The sequence below is a fragment of the Chaetura pelagica genome, unplaced genomic scaffold (genome assembly GCF_000747805.2).
Source record: "Chaetura pelagica isolate M959 unplaced genomic scaffold, ChaPel_1.0 scaffold1007, whole genome shotgun sequence".
Lineage (NCBI taxonomy): Eukaryota > Metazoa > Chordata > Aves > Apodiformes > Apodidae > Chaetura > Chaetura pelagica.
The window spans coordinates 241,814-262,902 of record NW_009954097.1 but is presented as its reverse complement, the minus strand read 5'-3'; the positions used below and the strand labels follow the sequence as shown (position 1 = coordinate 262,902).

Here is a 21,089-nt window from a genome sequence, read left to right as displayed (position 1 = left end):
CTCCTTCAGCTGCGGGACAGGGAGGAGAGGGGGCACAGGAGACATCTCGCTCTCATCCAAGAGACTGAGGGGTGCCCAACGCATGTGGTGACCCCCAAACCCGCGGAACAAGAGCGGGTGTGTCCCCCCCGCCCCCAGGGCTCAGCACGTGAGGGCTGGTCAGGGTCCCGTACAACCCACGGCTGAGGTCCACAGCCCCCTGGTTGCTGCTGGTGGGTCACAGCAGCTCACAGGCAACACCTGCTCTGCTGCATGTTTTAGCTTCTCACCCACCCAAAGCCCTCAGTTAACTAAAAGCCTCTAAGCTCGGCTTGCCCAGCCTTCCGTGTTCCCTGTGCCACCGTGGGGACAGCACGGCACAGCGGCCACCCCTGGTGGCCCGGGGTTCCTGCTGGGCTTGCTGGTGCGTGCTCACCTGAGCCTCCATGCGTGCCCGGCGCTCCTCCTCCTCCTTCCTCCTCCTCATGTTCTCGTTCTCCTGCTTGGCCTCTGTCACGGCTTGAAGGAACTGGTCAAAGATGCCAAAGAACTCATCAGGCTGCATTTTGTCCGTGTCTTCTCCAAAGTGCTTCACAGCCTTGGAAAACTGGGAAGAGAGAGAAGACAGGCATCCATCAGTCTGGGAGATACCCACCGCCCCAGTGAAGACCCCTGTGGGAAGCCTTTGTCCTTATGGAGCAGAAAGGAACATTTCCAGCAGGGCTTTGCTTCATCAAGCCTTGACTTAAACAGGAAATAAATCACCTGACATTTTACCTGCTGCCCTGTCAGAGCCAACCTGGATTGCTCCTGAGCCCCCTCTCCCAAAACATCCCCCATAAACCCCTTCTTGCCTCTGGCTCTGCTGAGCCTCCCCCTGCCCCAGCTCGACTTTATTAACTAAGCAGCAGTAAAAACAAGGAAGCAAAATATTGTGGGACCGAAGACCAAAGACATAAAACTAATAGTAAACACGGCAGGGGAAGGGAAACTCGCACTTTTAAGTTTTTCTTTGAAGTATTTTTGGGGTATTATTTATCATTGCCACATGCTCTGCTATTGAAACCAAATGTGTTGGTGGAACTTCTAAAAGACATTTCTGCCCGGGCTCAGGCACAGCCCTGGGTAGGGAAACTGGGAGTTTTCCGGCCTTCCGTGCTGTTCGTGCGCCAGCAGCGCAGGGGAGTCGAATGAGGCCGTAGCAAAGGTCAGGACGGGACATCCAAGATCTGCTGATGCATCCTGGTCCCCAAGGAGTCTGCCAGCTGTCCTTGGGACTGACAGCCTTTGTTTTCACTTCCAGTTTGAAGGAGCCTCTTCGGGCACAGAAAGTTTGTTACAACTGCGGTGGCGCGTTCTGGAGATAAGGGCGCGGAGAAGGAGAAACAAAACCCAAACACAAACAGATTTATTAGCTGCCTTGATTTTTCTGGGTAGAGCAAGAGGAACATTTTTAAAGCCTGCCTGTATGATTTAAGTTTTATTTGCAGGGGTGCCTCAGGCTCTTCAAAAGACATTTAGGGCATTTTTATTTCTTTGTTTACTTAAGAGATGTAGGACTCCAAGATGCAGGGAGGAATCTGAGAGGTGCCACTATGTAAGTCAAAATAATTGGGGTTGTTCTTGTTGGTTTTCATCAAGATAGTGGATTTTCTGCCACATTACAGGACACTCTGGTGGGGGGAAAGGCTGAAAATGTTATCCTCACAGGATATAAAGTTTATAAAACAATTATATCTCTGTTTTACTAAGAGAAACCAGTAACACAGTTTGAATCTGGACATGTGTTAAAAAAGCTGGTGCACTTTACACAGCCCATCCTGTCCATAACCATGGGAACAACCATGCACTGCTTCAGAGTGGACTTCAATGGGCTCTGAGGACCACGGCCAGATCTTCTTCTCCAGATCCATCCAAGTCAGCAAAAGACAATACAGTTTGCAGAGCATTTGTCACCATCTCCATAGTCCTAACTCACTGCAGACAAGATCTGCCAGGTTGCCATCAACAGTTTAAAATGGTGGCCTGGGTTAGCCATGGCCTCAGGAAGGCAATGGTCAATCATAATGCCCAAGCATGGGTAGATGGGCTGAAGGACACTGCCAACTGGACATTGGTATAACCAGGGAAAAGAAGGTGGTGGCACTTGGTAACTTTTGTCTTTGGAGAGGTAGCTCATGGAGTGCGACAAGGATGGGACCTCTAAAACAGCCTGTGCTGGACCATCTCCCTGCCACTTCAATCAAGATGAAGGCCAGGCTATGGAGGAGGTAGTGGAGGACTGTTCTTGCAGGGAACAGAAACCAGCTGTGTGTCCCTTTGCTGAAAGAGGGGAAGCAAAAGGTGCTTGGGAACCACAGATGTCAGCCGATGGCCACCCCCTTGCTGTGATTTAAACCAACCTGGTATGGAGGTCATTGCACGTGGCTGCAAAGCACTCACCAAGGCACTACTGTGAGGAAGGTGAACATTCAAGTAGCTCCCCATACCAGGTGTGAAGTCAGCCTCAATCATGTCACTGAGCTCCTCTCCCTCTACTCTGGAGACAAGAGCTGGGCAGACTGAAGTTACGCACTAGATGTTGTGGGGTCACTCAGCCAGCCTGGGTTGTCTCTGATAGCAGCCTCTGTGTGACCTCATGTCCCACCTGAAGATCTTTTCCTCCTCTTCCATCAGCACCAGACAGAACCTGCTTTCTGCAGCTTTCAGCCTTCCCTGGCCAAGATGCCCCAAATCTAAAGCCATCAAAACTGGGGTATTTCCATTGTAAAACAGAAAGCAAAGCAAGCCCTGTAGGCTTGAGTGAAAGCTCTTCACTGAAAATCAGATCCTCACAAATGACCTATCCTATCCTCTCCTGAGGGACACAACTCTCCCAGGGCTATCCCCTGCCCTGCATTTCCAGAGGATAGACAGGCTTTCTACAGAACATCATGCTTCCCAGAAGCAGTCTGTTGGCCTGACGTGTGCTCCCCTGGCATGTTGGCTTGTGGAGCTGGAAAAAGGCCCTGGGGACAGACAGGGATGTGCCCACCCCCTCCAAACAAACTATGAAGAGCAGCCCAGCACCTTTCTCATGTTAGGGTCTCAGCAAGACACTCAGATGGTCTCGTGTGGGAGGCATCTGAGATGTTAACACATAGCATGTGCTCTGAGAAGGCCAGGACTTCCCCTTCCCTGTTGACTGGAGGAAATACTGAAATGCTGCCCAGATCTCAAGGACGTTGGTGACCTTACCAGCTCTTTTGCTTCCATCAGAAGATCTTCAACATCTGAGAAGCTGAAGCTGGCTAACGTGATGAACTGGCTGACGACAGACACAAACTTGTCACCCGTTTGCTGAACCTGAGACTTCTGGAAGTCCAGCTCCTTTGGGGAAAAAAAAAAAAGGGAAATCTGGTCAGGCCCTGGCTGATGAGGGGCACAGGTACCATCAGCCTCTGTTAGTCCCATGGGGTGTGTGCCTGCATGTGCCACCAGCACTGGCTGCACCACACTGCTGCTCCCCCCTACCTGGGGTGAGACCACGGGTTACCATGGTTTACAGCACCATCCCTGCACTGTGCTTTTGAGACCAAATCCTGCAGGAGAGAGGGTGGAAGCAGCATAATTTAGCAAGACAGTGAGTCCTTCGGGATACCTCCACCATTTCAACACCACTCCAGCCTGGCTGCAGAAGTGCTGCCCAGCCCTCTGCGGTTTCACAGCCACGGGAAGATCCCTCAGCACATCACAGGTCCCCCATGGCCATCGTTGCTGGACTCACTCAACCTCCCTTGGTGCATTAGACACAAACCATGCACGTGCCTCCCAACCACACATGGTAACCTCGGTGCCAAAACAGCCCTAAGAGGACAGGAGCACGTGCAAGGCAGGAAGGAAAGACAAACAGATCTCCAGGATGTGAGATTAAAGCAGCTTTGCTGGGAGCTCCCTCGCCTGCCTCCCTAAGGGGGGATGCTGTGGTGCTTGGAGCCAGGCTGGACTGTATCTGATTTAAATGATACTTACAGTCTCCACCGCTCGCAGGCCGCTCCTCAGAGTGTTTATTTCTTTCTCCAGCTCGGTCATGCTGTTGGAAATGGCAGGATGTTAAATTTGCAGCCTCCCCCAGTAAATCCTACAGCTCTCTGACCAACTCGACTGTGTTTTTCCACCGAAAAGACCCTGGTGCTGCACAAAATGCCTCCTGCTTGCAACACAGCGTGTCCCGAGCTGCAAGCTGGCCTGACAGCCTATAAAGCAGGACAGCTGCCCATCTCAAAGTAGCTGCAGTTGTTTGTTTTAAAGGAAAGCACTTTTCTTGTGTTTTTAATCAAGGGGACTGTGCAGACTTAGTGAGCTCAGCAGCCTCCAGACCTCTCCAAGCAAAGGGAGAGCTCAGGAGAGGGCCTTGCTGGGCATGGATTTCTCTTCCCCTCTCAAGTGCCAGCAGAAAGTGGGTTTGTTATCCCATTGCACCCCGGGCAATTTTTAGGGCACCATGGTTAGGTGAATTAGGTGAATGCCATACAAAGCATCCTCGGATCAGCTAGGCTGTCATGGAAGGAGACAACCCAAATATAGAGAAACAAAAATAAATCGTCACGTCTGGCACTGGCTGTGCTTACATAAGGCTCAAGTCCCTGATGAGAGTCAAGTTCAAGTGCTTACGAGTTTCTACCACTACATCTGAGCAGAAGCTTTCTCACAAAGGCTCCATGACCACAGGTTTGACATCTTTCCAGGGATGTCTGTCCTAGGGCTGAGGTCCCTGGAAACACTGACATCAGGTCATGGGGCAAGCATTGCTGGCAGGTTTAGTCTGGGAAAATGCAGTTTTGGGAGCCCTGTGCTCCAGCAGTTCATTACTAGTGGTGGGATTGACAGAGGCAGCAATTCTCCTTCACAGCTGCAGGGCTGAGGGGAATTCAGGGTTTTCCACAGCTTTAGAAACTTGTTGGTTTCGTTCTAGATTGGACCAAACCCAAATATTACATATGGTGTCCAGTTTAGAGCAAAATGATAAAGTTTAAGGGAGGGGGAGAAAGAAACCCTCTTTCTTTCCCACACGTGTGTCTGTGCAGCAGCTGCAGCTCCACAAGCATGAGAAAGCTGGAGCCTCCACCAGTGAGGAGCATACCCTGCTCCACCATGTTCTCAGCCAATGCCTACGGGTGCAGCCACCACACACCCCTCCCTGCATGCCAAGATCTGTCCTGTCACTTTATTTAATCCCTATGGCTGACAATTACTTTATGTTTCCAACAGGAGGATTCTTGCTTTGCCCATGACTGACCTTCTGTGGGGAAGCGGCTGCTCCTGCAAGAGCACTTTGAAACTTGAAAGCAGCCTGAGCTGCCATAAACTCTGTGCATATTTGCCATCCCCTCTCCACAGAGGTGCAGTTCCAGGCCGTGGCTGACAGGAATGTGTCCTGGCTGCAGAAACTTGGGATCATTGCTGCTCAGGTCCCTGAAGCAGCAATTTTTTGCTGAACTTTAAAACCAGAACAGAGCCTCATTGATCCCAGAGGGCCTTCAGCACCTACTTGAGGACTTTGCAGTGCAACAGCAGATTCCTCCTGCACTTCAGAGTTCAGTGTGTGTCTAAGGGCTTTGTGGAGGGGCCTCTGGGGGCAAAGACACAGCAAAGAGACAGCAAAAAGGTGGTGGGCAGGCTGCTCCCAACAGGACACCGGGCAGGGTTTCAAAGCTCATTGCAAACACCAGAAGCTTCACGTTGGTGGTGAAACAAGGGCCAGGCAGGACCAGGAGGCAGGTGAGCCACTCACACCCCTGCCTGGCCCTGCCCCTGCTGCAGGCAAAGCTTCCCCACCACACACAGATCTGCAGCTGCCCTTTATCTGCAGCCACACCGCAACCACTTCCTCCAGGATTACTTAACGTAACCATTAGAAATTAATTAAATGCTTCTGCGGTGAGATAACAACAGGAAACGCTGCTCCCAGCAGCTCTCCTCCCTGGAGGAGGGAGGCTTGCAGCCTTTTGCTGCCAAGGCCTGAGATTTAAACCCACCAGGTGATGCTTGCTCCTGCCACCTGGGCTGTTCTCAGGCCAGCACGTCCACAGCCCGGTGTCCAGCCTGGTGTCCAGGATCTGGGAGCAGGGCAGGGTGATGTGGAAAGGCAGGCTGGAGCAAGGGGAGAGGTGTTCCTGGCACTCCCTGAGCCTACATTCCTGCTTTTCCTGCTTACTTGACTTTGGCTGCCTGAGGGATGTCTCGCAGCTCCTCGTGCAGGCGGAGGGCTTTGGGGTATTTCTTCTCAACAATGGTGATGAGATAGTGCAGAAGGGTGATGTTCCTAGGAAGGAGGAGCGGCGAGGTCAGCCCGGCGGCACCACGGGGAGCTGAGAGCTCAGTCAAAAAGCCCCAGTTAAATCCCAAGCCCTGGGAGTGAACTATTTTGGGATTTCTGCAAGGACGCTACTTGCTGCCTGTCTGGGGACATGGGATGGGTCTGTCCCAAGCACAGCTGCAGTGCAGAGCAGCCTGGTCCCCGCAGGACCACAGGAGGTACCTGGGGGAGGTGACTTGAGAATCCCATCCTCCCTTGTCTTTAATGATGGAGAGGGCAGGCAGATTTATGACCTGACCCAGCTCCTCTTGCCCTGTGCATGGAGCTTGGTGGGGGAAGAATGAACCAGGCGATGGGTGCAGCAGCTCAGGGGGCTGCAGAGGAGGTTCCCATGGAGAGGAACCCCTGGGATTCCCTCCTCAGGCCACTGCACCACTTCATGCTGGCTTCTCAAAGCAGGGAAAACAGCACTTGGAGGATGATCCTCCCAATCAGCCTTGGCTGTTATTTAGCCGGCCCAGGAAGGAAAGTGCCCATTGATCCCTGTGCTGATCTGCAGCTCAGCTTCCCGTGAAATCTGTCCTGCTCCAAACACGGATGGTTGCATCATCAGATGTGCCAGACGAGGGCTTCAGGAGGGAGGGGACCGCTCTCACCTACCCACGGCCCCGAGGCAACGCTAAGGATCCCTCTGTTCCCACAGCATCCCGGGGGGGCCACGGACGCTACTGAGGATGAGAGCAGGGGCTGCTCACTTGTCAATGCTGGACTTGGTGTCCGCGATCTTGTTGAGGCTGGAGATCTTAAACCCGAAGGCGTTGCCCCTCTGGCCTTTGTTCATGTAGTTCCCGAAGGCCAGGACCACCTCCAGCAGCTGCTGGAGGCTGCTGCTCTGCAGCACTGCCTTGGAGCCCGCACGGATGGCTGAAAGCAGAGAGGTGTGGGACGTTACCCCTGCCCAGATGGCACACCAGGCCTTTACAGCAACCCCTCTGGTGCCCCCAAGGCCAAGGAGTGGCCACCAGCTCCCTCCCTTCCCCTGCATCCCTGCAGCCTCCACAGAGGGATGCTCTTCCTACCAACACTCCCCATGCTGGCTTGGAGCCCCGTAGTGACCTTAGCAGGTCCAGCCACTTGCCTTCCACCTTGGGTTTGACTTCTGCAACTCTCTCTGCAAACTTCTTCTTGAAGTAGAGGGATTGCAACCTTTGCTGATAGTGGTTTATCCTGGGGGACAAAAAAAAAAAAAAAGAAAAAACAAAAACAAACCAAGAGGTGCAGGTTGAGCTTTGCTTGCTCCAGGCAGAGCTCAGTTGCTCTGCTGCTTGCAGCTGTGCTTACAAAGCTCATTTGAGCTTGATTAAAAAATCATGATCACATTTCTCCCTGAAACTGTGCTGGGATGGGAAAAAATGTCAACTGAAGCTACAGCTGTCCTAGGGTGCATCCAGGTGGGCTCTTAAGCACATGCTAAAGCCTATCCTTAACTCAGCAGGTTCAACAAGTGCATTTTTACACCCTTTTGCTATGAACAAACAGTTCAGTTACAACCACTCCTTAGCAAAGATGCTGATGAGATCAGGGATGCCAGTGGCTTTGTGATGAGCTGTGTCTGGACACAGGCACATCAACTACCAGCACTAACAAAACCAGATCTTCAGATCCTCAAAAATGATGGCTTGGGCTGGAAAGCCACCAAAACAGCCCAATCCAGCCCTTTCCTGGGCAAGTCAGGGAAAGCTCTGGTCATGTCAGTTGTATTTAGGCTAAACAAGATCTCACTTGTAAGCAAATGGCAGTCTGATTTGAGTCATTTGGACCAAGGACCCATGGGAGACAGGCTCACAGACAAGGCCATGGGCTACACTGTCACTGTACTAATCAGAGGTGACAAAGACATCACACTCAGTTACAGACCACAGGGCAAATTAAAAAGCCGTGCTGGAAATCAAGGAAAACGTTTTCATTAGCATGTTGTGCTTTCCAAAAGATGAAGGCACAGGAGCAAGGCTCGAGCAAGAGGCCGTGAAGAAGAAAGGTGACCTGCAATAGGAAAGCTCATCCTGAACATCTTCCAGCCCTGAGGGCTCAGGTCTGAACCTCACAGCTCCATCCTGCCTGTCTTTGACACTCAGCAACTACACGGTGCGTCGCCTCGGTGCCCGTCGGCGCGTTTCTCTGGGAGGGCAGAAGTGTTTCTATTTTTGATCTCCCAGTATGATCTCAGATTGGAAAACTCCCTGACTTTGCAAGCGAGTGACTTGCTTGAAGTTCAGCCTAAGAAACTCAGTGAGCTCAATTGGATTTGAGTAAGGAGCTTGGAGATTTTAAACCAGCACCTCCAGAGGATGTGTATGCAAAAGATAAGGTTATTCATCCCCAAAGACTTCTAAGCCTTAAATGATTGCTACCAGGAGCAGGAAGAAATGGCTTTCTGTCTCATGTATTCTCAGGAGCCCCAGGGACTAGTCATTCCTGGAGATGAGGAGTGGGACTCATCTGCACAGCAGGGCAAAATTTACATACATCAGTCTTGAGTATTCATTAGCATATGTGTGTGTGAAGGGGAAAGGAGCATCCTGTCATCATCCAAACAGCACTCCCCACCTGGGCCACCCTGCAGATGATTCAGCCTTTCACAGAACTGTGCCAGACTGAGCTTTTCTCCCCCAGATTAAAGGGGAAATGAGCTGGGACGTGACCTGGGAAGCCAGCACCTCCCTCCAGAGTATCCATTTCCCCATCCCTCCCCCCTGCTCCATGCAGATGCTGCTTGTCTGGGATGCACAACCCTGATTTTAGGAGCACAGGATGACCAGGGAGCCTCATGAGTGGCAGCACCTTGCTTGCCCTCCCATCCATTCAGCCCACTCATTTATTGATGTGAAAAACAGTAAGCAGGGCTTATTTCCCAACCAGGCTCCATGAACCAGCCACTTTGCAACAGGCCATGCAGCCTGAGCTAAAACATGTGTCCCCTGGGCCACCAACCTGCTCATTTCGAAGAGGAACCTGTCAGCCTTGGCCATGCGGTCCAGCTCGTGCTTGTGCTCTTCCAGCAGGTCAATGTCACCCTTTTCAGGAACAAACTTCAGGAGCTAAACAAGGGAAAGCACACTGGTGGAACATGAGGTCCGTGCACAGTCTTTAAGGAGCAAAATGGTGATTTATTTGCTTGAATCTACTACCTTTTCAGCATGTACAGACAGTGACCCCCAGGCACCTATGAAATAAGTGTTATGGCAGTCCCTGTGACCTCCTTCCTATTATCCCATCACATTAGTGGCCCTTGCTTCTGGCCTGCCATCACTCAGGTTTTACAACAGATGTGTTATGTCTGCTCCAAGGAGTTTTCAGCATCAGCTCTGCCAGAGGAGATCTGAGGGACTCCAATTTGCTGCAACTCTACCTATTTGCAGATGGAAGTTCTGTGCCACTAATCCTCCCAAGTTTCTTGCTGGAAGTGCAGTTACCAGCTTGGCTTTAAGGACAGGTGGCTAAAATGCCTCCAGAGGGATTCAGAAGTGGTGAAAAATGGGAATCCCTTTTTAAGGACTGCACCAATGCTGAACAAGGTTTCAAAAATACAACTTAACTGAGCATGAACTTCAAGCTGCAGCCACAAAACAGGCAATGGGCTCAGCCTTGGGGTCCCAGGGTAGGCCTGGGTACAGGCATGGGGCATGGAGACCATGCTGCTCCCAGCTCTGATCCTACAACTGAGCTGCTTTCCTGCTGCTCCAGCCCACTTGGGTGGTTTTTCAACATGTGCTTGGTAAATGACTTGGGGCCTCAGTTCTCAAATTCACTGTTTGGTCACAAGCACCTTGCACAGCGTGGTCTCAGCATGAGGCAGCTGTGGAGGAGCACAAGACATGTTGCCCACCTGTTCCAGCATGTCTTTTGGGAGGTCCTCCTGCTCATCCATCGTCAAAATCGCTCGTTTGATCTCCTCGTTTGAGAGTTTCAGCCTGGGAGGTGGAGGGGAAGGAGTTATTCCCAGCCCAGCAACCAGGCAAGGCCCAGCAGCATTTCCTTACACACCCGGGCGACAGGAACAGCATCACAAATTACACTGTACAGGGTGTTATGAAAAAGGATGTGGGAGAAACGTGGTGGGAACGTGCTCTGCCAAGGCACAGCACAGAGCAGCCCTGCTGTGAACAGGGGGTCAAACCCTGTTGGCCCATTCCCTCTCCCCACTCTGCAGCTGCTGTCCCTTATTTTATAGTATTTTATGCAAGTATCACAAGCAGTGTATTATACATGTATTAAAACAAATAACTTGTCTAGAACCACAGAATGGTTTGGGTTAGAAGAGACCTTAAAGATCATCTAGTTCCAACACTCCACCATGGGCAGGGACACCTCCCACTAGACCAGGTTGCTCCAAGTCCCAAATATGATGATATATATAATATCAAAGCCCCATATATAATCAAAGCCCCCATTATATGAAACTCTTGGCTGCAGCAATGCTGCTTCAGCAGTGCCAAGATCCCTGAAGACCATGGGGCCAGAGGGGGTGACACTCCCTGCTGGCAGCAAAGCCCAGTCCAGGATCAGGGTCACAGCCCAGCATTACTCCTGAGCCCACTGCCACAACCCCTAAGGAATATTTGGCCAAAGCCTGCTGCTTTTCTTGGATTTGAACATTGCCTCTCCCATTCCTCCCATCCACCTTTGATTGTAGTCTCCCAGTTGGAAAAAAGAGAGGAAAAAAATTCCAAAATTTGGGGAAGCAGATGCTCAGCTTGAGCTATTTTTTTGGAGTGGAGATGCTTTGAAGTGTAAGAGGATAGAAAATAGCCCCCACCCCCCCTTTTTTTGTTCTTCCTCTACTTCACATAACGGGAATTGAAGACGTAGCCTCAAATTGGAGATTTCTAAAACCCCAGACTATTGTATCCCAGAAAGCAACAACAAACTGGTCTTCCCTGACAGTAGGTTATTTGACAGCAGCCTGCACCAAGCTGAGGCAACAGATAAGACAGAGAGGCACCCTCAGCTCCTCCTGGGCTAGAGCAGCCATTAATTACAGTTTAATTCATCTGCAGCACTCCCTGTGACCACTCCCCTGCAAGGACTCTGATTGCAAAACCACACATATTTTTCTTCATGTTTTTGCACTGTGGTTGATATAATCTAAATGTGAAAGAGGGAAAGCCCAGAAACTCCTGCAACTCCATTTACCAACATCCTATCCCTTGCCCAACTTGCAGTAATGGTTAAAGCTATTGCAGTCGATACTAGTTTATTTTTTTTAAAATAAATAATCCCCTGTTATTGCAAGCAGGGAAAAGTTGCACAGCTGAAAAGACCCATTTGTGGGCTTTGAGAATACCCACTGTCCCAATCTCAGTGATCAGTGCTGCCAAGGGAGGCTGATACACTGGACGTGGCTCAAAGGAATGAGCTGAAACCAGAAACACACCCTACTGTGGGATGTGAGACCTTGGAAGTCAACCCGATCAGCAAATCAAAAGGAAGGCTGGGAACTGACTTGATCACTTTAACTAATTAAATGAGGAGGTTATTTTTTATCCTGGCATCTCTTCAGGAGAGAGGAAACCCTGGAGCTAGTTTTTTGAAGATGAAGCTAAAGGAGGAAAGGTGCTGGTCTCTTAAGACCAGGGAAGCAAGGGCTTAGTTTAGCTTGAAATCTTTTGCTCAAGACCTGAAGCAGAGGATTAGCCATAGTGAGGATGGTGGATCTTACAGACCTGGCAATTTGTTCCTTATGAGCTCCTATTTCCCATCCCATCCCCACTCCTCTCTCACATCCTGTTGGGGGGTGACCCCCAAGAGAGGGCTTGTTAAATGAGGAGCGAGTTAAAATCTCACCTCAGTCAGGGGAGGAAGCTCAAAGATTGAGCTGAGCAGCACCCAGCACTATTGCTAGGGTAGCTGCACAAGAAGCAAACCCAGGATCCATGGAAAATGTCCCCTCTGATGGCTGCAGTGACAAGCAGCCACAAGCCAAGGACACCCTATATGCCCCATACAAGGGTGGTGGCCAGGATGGACACGACCCAAGGTGGGATATGAAGCTTCAGAAGGACTCCTTCTACACCCAAGCAATCACCTAAGAGATGAGACCACCAACGAATGTCACACTGGTCCCCACCCTAAAGAAACACAGACACTGGCTGGGTTTGGACATTTGAGGGATCCCTGGGAAGCAGAAATGCTCCTGGGAGCAGGGGGTGGGTAGGCAGCTACTCACTGCTCTTCCAAAGCCAAAGCCAACAATCCCAGCGCACACTTTCCCCACTGACCACCTCCAGGAGGGTGGCAAAAGATGAGGGTGACTCCTGTAAGCCCTTGCTCATTAAAAGCAAAGTCTAGAATGGAAGATACATTATTTTTTTTTTAAAGAAGAGGCTGAAAAACCCCCTTTTCTCAGGCATCATCAAAACCCAGCGCCAGGAACAAGAGCCCACCCCGGCACCGGCAGAGAGCAAGCCTGGGGCGCCAGAAGAAAACAGCTTCTCAGACAACTTGATGGGAAAGGGGCCAGTGAAAGCTAGAAGCTTATCTATAACCACAATAATTATCATTGTTGGCAGCAGCTGTCGAACGCGAGCCGTCTGAGAGGAACGGGGTCACGGGACTGGCTGTCACAGGGATTTAAAGCCCGGGTCCCGCCGATGCGAGGTGACAGCTCGCCAGCCTGGCGAGCACGGGGCTGTCCTGCAGGGTGGCTTTCTGCAGGGTCCCGTGGAAGGTGTCCCTCAGTGTGAAGGGGAAAAAGGAATTCTCAAAAAGCCACAGTCACGGGAGATGATAAAAAGGGCTCCGCGCTGCCTCGCCTGGGAGGGGAATCAAACGAGGAATTCACCAGCAGGGTGGGTGGAAAGTGACAGAGCGAGGGCTTGATGTGCCTCTTGCAGGAAGCAGCACCAAAAATACACGCACACGTAGAAGCAAGGTCATGGTGGCTCCCCAAGGAAGAGCTGATAATGCACTTGCACTGGCAAAGCGTTCTTTAAAAAACAAGAAGAAAAAAATTAAAAAATAAAAGGGAGAGAAAAAAAGTGTTAAAAATATTCTTGTGCTGCATTACAAGCCGGAGGAAAATCCAGTGATCTCACTGCGCAGTAATTTCTCCCAGAGCAAGGGAAGCAGGCAAAAAAATAAATCTACAGAGAGAGATAAAGTATCTCACTGGCTGTAATCTTTCCACTCTGCAAGCCAGACAATGCCTGGTGAGCTTACAAATGTCTGGGCTAAATAAGGGGCCAGGCTTGCAGGTCCTTTTGCATGTGAAAGTCTGCTTGTCCCTGTGGTGGCTGCACAAGGGGGGCAGGAGAGCAGCAGCAGCCCAGGTTAAGCTGAGCCCTTGGCAACCCAAGGACCAGGGACCTGCTGGTCTGCCCAGCTTAGGGATAGGCAGCTGGGATGGGCAGCGATGACAGGGTTTGCCCAAGGTCTCATGGAGTCTGGCTGGACTTGAGCCAGCAGACGTCCTTGGGAGCCAGAGGGATGCTTGGGCTTCATCCCAACACTGCCCTTCCTTTTAGCCACTTGGCATCAAGAGTAAATCACCCAAAGGGCGAGAGAAACCTGGGGAGAGAAACCTGTTTGTGGTCCTTTGCAGAAATGGGGGAAGGGGCAGATTTGGCTACTGCTGTGGTGCTAGAGAAATGCCTTCATGCTAGAGAAATGCCCTCTGCCCACACAGCCCTGGGAGCATCACGAGACAAACCCCAAAACACCTCCCCCCAGAGCCACTTGTCCCTGCAGGGGCCCCCGATGCTGGGGGATGTGCCTGGGAAAAAGCTGTAGGAGAGGCCTAGGGACCACCCTGCAAGGCAGTTCTGATCCCAGTTCTCCCTCAGGAATGACCCCAATGGGAGGGCAGGCAGGCAGCAGCCTCTGCGTTGCCCTTTTCGTGGGATTAATTACTGGCAACTCATTTCCAGCCATTGCTTTCTTGCAAGAGAAAGGTTTGCTGGTGAGATGAAATTTAGACCTTTACCCAGTAAGACATGCGAGATGCCTCTGAAGGGAAATGTTTGGGTAGCTCCCCTTGCCCCCAAAGGGGCTATCTGTGTACTTCAGACCCAATTATACACTTTAATTACACTGAAACCCACTCTGAACATGTTCAGCCTCAGCAGGCTGGGGAGCAGCCCAGCCTGTGCCCCGAATCCCATCTCTTTACTCGCTCATCACTGGCTGCCACAGATGTTCTCATTCACCTGCTGTTTTAAAACTCTGCTTTCATCATCATCCTTTTTATTGGGACTGCTAGGAAGTATGAAAATCCCCAGAAGCAACCCAGGGTAGAAACAGCCATAAACACAGCAATTTCAGCACTGAAGGCTGTAGCACTTGGCTCGCTGCACTCATCGCTCCTGCTGCCCAGGGGGCTGCACACCAGCTCCAGGAGAGCATGAAGAAGCACTAGGGATGGTGAGTTGTCCACCCAGAAGGGTTGTTTTGGTGGTTTTTTTTGGCAGGCACCAGCCTCTTCATGCTTCCTAGGGACACAAACCTAGCCAGGCTTGCCCAGAAGACACCAGTTCTGCAGAGCAATGGTCAAGGAAAACAGAATTTGGGCACCATGGCTACAGCCCCACCCTGCCAGTGATGCTGCTCCATCCTGGTTGGTCCTGGGTGGCACAAAAGCTTCTGCACTTCCAGGCAGAAGAGGGAATATTTCTGAATGGAGCTATATTTTACTGCTCTTGGGATTTTTTTTTTTTATTTCCTGGGTGAGTCAGAAACAAGTGGCATTTTCTGCTGCTGTTTGCTGGGGTTTTTTTTCAAGTAGCTAGGCTGATGGTTGACCCTCCTCTCAGACCACTGCAGCCTGGCTTCTCCCTTCTCAGGAGTCTGTCTTACTGGTGTAGTTTATCTTGCCAAAAAAGGTCCTTTTTATCCTCTTGGCACAGGCTGGGGATGGGATTAAATTGCTGGTAGCAGTGCTGAGCCCACCTGGTGAGGGGCACGTGGGAGGCTGTCAACCCAGCAGGGCTGGGAAGCTGGAAGAGGGGGACATCCCCTTCCCAAAATCCAGGTGTGGCACAGGACACCAGCATGGGCAGCCAGACCCTGGCCAGATTATGCTGCAGCTCCCCACACCCTGCCAATACCCACAGAATTGTTCTGGTTGGAAAAGACCTTTAAAATCATTGAGCCCAGCACTTTCCCCAGCCTAACAGAGACCCCTTTCACCTCTCACTAAAGAGCAAACAAAGCCCAGGCTGAGGAAGACAAGAGGTGAAATCTACCCCTCTTCCCATCCTCTCTAAAGGGTCACCAGGTTCCTCAGCTCCTCTGGGGCTTTTTAGGGACACTAAATTGCCATGTAGCCAGTTAATGGCATCTCCCCCCATGTCACCCTGCTCGGAATGGTGTAAGGCTATAGCAGGGTTCAGGTGTCACTGGCTCTGTTCCTGTGCTGGCTCATGTCATTAAATCCTCCCTTCAGGGATGAGGATCACCCCCCAGGGCAGTGTATCAAGCATATCAAGCACCCCCCATTTCCCAGAGGCTGAGAAGCCATCAACCATACCTGGAGAGGAGGATATTGCAGTTCTGAGCTCTCCGGCCATCTATGACCGAAAGCTCCTTGACTTTATGCCGGGAACTCAAGGTGTCATCGATAGCATCTTCCTTCTACAAAAAACACAAGGAGGGGAAAAAACCCAACAATAAGCCTAAAGAAAAGCCATGGAGAAGCAAAGACATTTAGTACTCTCAGCACATAGCAGCGTGATACACAGTGGACCCTCATTAATCAGGAGTGTCACCACGGGTTATGGGTAAAACCCATTCCCTGTAGCTGAAACACACTAAGTCGTTTCATAAACCAGAGCTGGCTTTGAAGCCACTGGTTTGAAATGTAAATATTTTCTCAGACAGGGAAGATTTAAGAATCTGTAAACACACAGGCGCTGCTGAACAAATAAAGCTGGGCTTTCTTAGCATACATATTTGTGATACTTCATTAATTCCTCGCATGAAATATTTCCTTACGGGCTGCTGCACACACTCAGCATCACTCTTGTTCTTCACCCCCACTCCAAGCATCTGCAGTCGCCCTTCACGCATCAGTCCTCCCGAGCAAGCCAACCAACACAAGCCACCAGACTTGCACACACAACCTGCAGCATTTTGCTGCTCTTTCAGGGAAATTCTCCCCAAATAATGGATTTGGAAGCAGCAATCAGTGTGGTGTAAGCACTCACATCTCTTCAGCAGCTTATATGCTTTTACCTTCAAATGAGTAACAATACACCAACTGTGGCAGCAAGAGAATGGGCATATCTACAACAGCAACTTTGCAGAGCTGCCCAAGGGGTTCATGTTGCCCCTGGTTTTAATTTACCATATCACATGTAAGGTTAATCAATTAAAAGCCTGCTACTCAATCCTCCTGGAAGGAACACAACCTGGAGCTGCAAGGTCCCACGCCCTACAGAGCTGCTACTAAACGTCTGCCAGCTCAGGAGACCTGGCACACAGCCACTGCACGGGTTGAGAAGGTGCAGAGAAACTCCCATTTTTTTACTTCCTTGCTTGAATGAAAAAAAACAAACAACAAACAACAGCTATGAAAAGCAGGAAGCTCCTGGGACAAGTGGCATAGAGCGAAGGCAGTGGCAGATGAAGGCAGGTTGAGCCCCAAGTCACCTGCCATCAGTTGCCCCTCTCATGTGTCTTGAGAGCTTCAACCCACAGGTTTGAGTTTTTCATTTCCAGCTTTTGAAAAGTGAAAATGCTCAAGGGGAGGAGCACCTCTGTGTTAAGCTGCATCTACACATTCAACCCTTGGGTTCAGATGCTGGCTTCAACACCTGGCCAGACGGCAGAGAGGGCAGCTTGCACTTACCAGCCTCCCTGGCACCAACTTTCCAGTTGCACCTCCTGGTGACCTTTGCACCTCTCTGAGATACCCCCATTTTGCTGTTAACCCCCGGCAGCGCTGCACGTGTCCCCCATCTCCCCAACCCCACTGTCGCCCTGCCCTTGCTGCTGGCTGGGCTCCTGCAGGTGCTTGCTTACCTGTCTGGAGTTACCGTTCACAAAGAAGTCCTACGGCCATAGCAGAAGCATGGAAAAAGGCAGTAAAAACACATGCAGTTCAGTGATCGCAGCGAAACCAAAAGGAACCGAAGCACGGTCAGGGGGAGGGTGAAACACAGGGGGGTCATCAGCACTCGGGGTCTGCCAGCCCCAAAAGAGAGGGGATGCACATGAAAATGTGGTGGGGATTAAAGGACTGAGAGAGGGAGAGGTGGCTCCATGAATGGATCAGGCCAAGGTGCAGGGACATGGGAGGAGGTGGGAGGACGCTGGCGTGAGAGGCAGCGAGCACAGGCCCAGAGGCACAGCACTGCTCAGCTTGCCAGGCTGGGGAAGAAAATTGCTAGTTTTTGTGAATCCAAGGGACTGAAACGCCAACGTGACTGCCAGGAAAAACAGGGCTTGCAAGTGGAAATAGCGAGAGGTTCATCCCGGAGCAAATCTGGCCACAGCAGAACTTCACCACGGAAACACATTTCCCCTTGGTTTCTCCTCTCACAAGGGACAACCCGTCCTCTGCAGCAGCCTGGTCAAATGCCACCCTGCCACCCTGCTGGCACTGCGCTCCCCTGAAGACCTTCCTGTCCTGCCAGGTTCCCCCCATCAGACGGAAGCACATGTGGCAAAGCTCGCACCACACACATGCACACAGAAGGGTTTTCCCTCCTGGTTCCCTGGGCTGCATCATGTTTGGGCTTTTTGTGCTTGGCTCAAGAGACCATCCAGCAGCTCCGTGATGGGGAGGGAGGTGCCAAAAGTCCACAAATGGTTTCATTTTTTTTAGTACAAGGAGGAGTGAACAGAGATGACAGATGGGTCCAAATGCAGTTGGTTTACAAGGATCAACAGCCCACGTGCTTCATTCTAGCTTGTTATCTCCAAACACATCCCATCACTGCTGCCTTTTTAAAGGAAACCTTTTTAAGCAGGTTTTTCCCTGACCAGCTGCTGAGGCTGGATCAGCCCAGGATCCACATGTGGGTCTAGGCAGGAAGATGGAAAAGGGCTCTCTGTTAGATGCCACCAAACACCCAGGACTGGGGGATCAGCACCTGTGGGGGCTGAGCTATGCTGATCACAAGCCCAAGCAGGTATAAACCAACACATCAGGCTTTCCTTGAGCCCACAGAAATGCTGCAGCCAAGGAGCAGAACAAGATGTGCCAGGAGGCAGAGAAACATCAGCCAAGAAAAGGAACGACCACGTCTCTTTGGCAGAGGGATGTGGTACGGGCACCCTGGGGAGGCACTGAGCAGCTCCCCAAGGCTGCACTGCACCCCTCTGCATAGAAACCTGTGTTGAAGACCTGCCACAACCATCCCCAGGAGCAGAGCTCTGGCAATGCCACCACACCAGGGGCTTTTCAAGAAAAGGGGGACCTGCAGACTCTGAATAAAGACACACAATCTGCCACTGCTGTACGTCAGGGAGGTTAGATGCAAAACTGCACAATTTAGCTGGGCGTGAGGCTGTTGCAAAGGCAGGATTAACTCTGTGGATCAGTGAAGGTTGTGAAGGATCAGTGCTTCACAAAGCAGCCTCTTCCCAACAGGTTCCTGTGTAGGACGGGCACACAGCACACCCACAAGCAGCAATAGGCATCTTGTTCATTTAGCCGGTCCTTAATTAGGAAGCCCTCCTTCTATCTGGATGCTCAGACTTGCCCCACACTGCTGGAGAGGGGAAGGATGCAGTGGTCCTCCTGCAAGTCCCCTGCCCCAGGAGAGGAAGGGCTCCCCAAGCACTAAGGTAAAGACTCATTACAAAAACTCTCCCTCTCTGCCTCAAACCAGCCTCATCCCTGCCCCTTTCCCTTGCATGAACCACGACTAATCTCTGCTGCAGGATGATGGTGTAAGAAGAAGCAGCTTTAAATCTGCTGTCACTGTCTCCATAAACGTTCCCTATCCCTGTTCCCCTTGAACCCTGGACAGGTGACTCACACTTGCCTGAATGAGCGGGAGGCTTTTCTTCTTTCATCCTTTTTTGGGAGAGGAATTCTTTCCCAGCTCACTGCTAAGCCCCTGGTTCAACAACACGTATTTTTTCCACTTAGCCCTGGCTCTTCTAAGTCCCTAACTGCTCCAGGACCTGCCAAGTCTGCCCTGGTCATGTCACTGCCACTTATCAGCATCATCCCCAGTCTTTCCCCCTTGCAGGCTCTCAAAAGATCTCTGGCTGAGGCACAGACCCCTGGGTAGCACACATAAGCCCTACTGGCCCTACACTTGCTGTCCTCCAATCCCACATGCCTGTCCTTAAGCAACTACCTCTAGCCTTGCCAGGTCCTCATGCCACAGCCTGAAACACAGAGCTCCTGTTGTTTTTTCTGCAGGATCTAGCAAGATTGGTAAATGCTGGTATTACATAGAGCTGCAGGGCTGAGGTCTATGGGCAAGCTCAGGGCAAGCACCTGTTTTAAACCCAGCATGGGGCAGGGATGTTTCCAGGTTAAGACCCAGGAAGTCCAGAAGGCTCCTGTCCTTCCTGCACAGAAAGGGCCTTTCCTGAGAGCTGCCAAGCTCACTTTAGAACCTGCATTTACATCCCAGCTTGTGATGTGGGAAAAGCATTTAAAGAGATGCTTAAAATTAAGTACACCATTAAGTCTCGGGTCTGTGCACTGCTTTGGGATTCCCAGGCACTGTGGCAATAAAAATAACCAGGTCCCATCAACAGCAGCTCCACAACAGCTACTCACAGGGGGGCTGAGAGGTCTCTGCACCACATGCAGCTCTGCACACTGCTCCCAAGCCCTGCTGGCCACAAGGAGATGCCACCCAGCCATGGCATTTCAGAGCCCCTGTTTGCTTGGAGCATGGGCAGGCAGGCATCTCCAAGTGTCCTACATCGTGTCTGAGGACAACTAAGAGGTGCCATCATCAAAGAAGGGATTATTTGGCCAAGGGCTCAAGACAGGGGACAGGGAGGAGAAACCCCTGCTCCTCCCCTGCTTGCTCAAAACAGAAACTGACCTTCACTGGAGCTCAAAACCACTGCAGATTATTAAGGCATTAGTTCATTGCCCTTCCACACAGGGACAGGCTCTGCGTGGAGCTCACCCAGCCCTTTGCCATGTGGGAATGACCCCATGGTGTCCCTGTGTTTCTCAAGCAGTGTCTCTGCCCCCTTGTGCTGGTGCCTGCCAAGCCGTGCAGCTGGCAATGCGGGGGCACAGCCTGGCACCCCCTCCCCACGCTGGAGCTGCAAGTGGGGGCACCCTGGGGGCAATCCCACACCCCCAGGTCCAGGAGGATGTGTCCCACCACTTGATTCACACAGGCTGGTGATACCATGAAGCCTGGCTGAACCACAACAAACTCCTGTATCACTTCCAAGGGTCGCTCCAGCCCCAGCAGCACCTCACAGATGAACTTCCACCTCCTCTTTATTAAATAATCTCCCTTCCAGATGCTCTCACAGCAGCTTCTGCCAGTCTCATCCTGTTCCCTGGCTCCCATGTTCAGCTCCCTTTTGGTCCTCATCCCACCTGGGGTAAAAACCTGTGTTACAGCACTCCTTGCAGCATCTCCCCCTTCTTCTGAACCTAACCAGCCACTTCACCCAGCAGGACCTCAGCCAAGTCACATTATGTTTAAATTCCTGCCTGGCAATAATCCGCAGCACACCAGGTGATTCATGGACTTGGGCAGGGAAGCCAGAGGGCAAACCCTCCCACCAGGTTTCTATTCTTACTTCCCTTCCATTTCCATCTTGTCTGCAGACATGCCCTCCAGTAGGCATGAGTCAAGCTCCAAAAAACAGTGAGGGAAAG

The 21,089-nt window shown here is 51.3% G+C and overlaps 1 protein-coding gene across 1 annotated transcript in view; it reads right to left on the bottom strand.

Moving 5' to 3' along the window:
• Positions 1–286: 286 nt before the first annotated feature.
• The window catches only part of DAAM1 (dishevelled associated activator of morphogenesis 1), a 72,927-nt gene continuing 52,124 nt past the window's right edge, over positions 287–21,089 (bottom strand). Inside the window, exons 16-25 of the mRNA XM_010002332.1 lie at positions 17,294–17,323; positions 15,801–15,904; positions 10,164–10,248; positions 9,269–9,375; positions 7,416–7,504; positions 7,033–7,201; positions 6,176–6,283; positions 3,991–4,051; positions 3,217–3,348; positions 287–586 (exon numbers count right to left, since the gene is read on the bottom strand). Of these exons, the coding sequence (XP_010000634.1) occupies positions 287–586; positions 3,217–3,348; positions 3,991–4,051; positions 6,176–6,283; positions 7,033–7,201; positions 7,416–7,504; positions 9,269–9,375; positions 10,164–10,248; positions 15,801–15,904; positions 17,294–17,323 (1,185 nt within the window). The remainder of the gene's footprint in view (positions 587–3,216; positions 3,349–3,990; positions 4,052–6,175; positions 6,284–7,032; positions 7,202–7,415; positions 7,505–9,268; positions 9,376–10,163; positions 10,249–15,800; positions 15,905–17,293; positions 17,324–21,089) is intronic.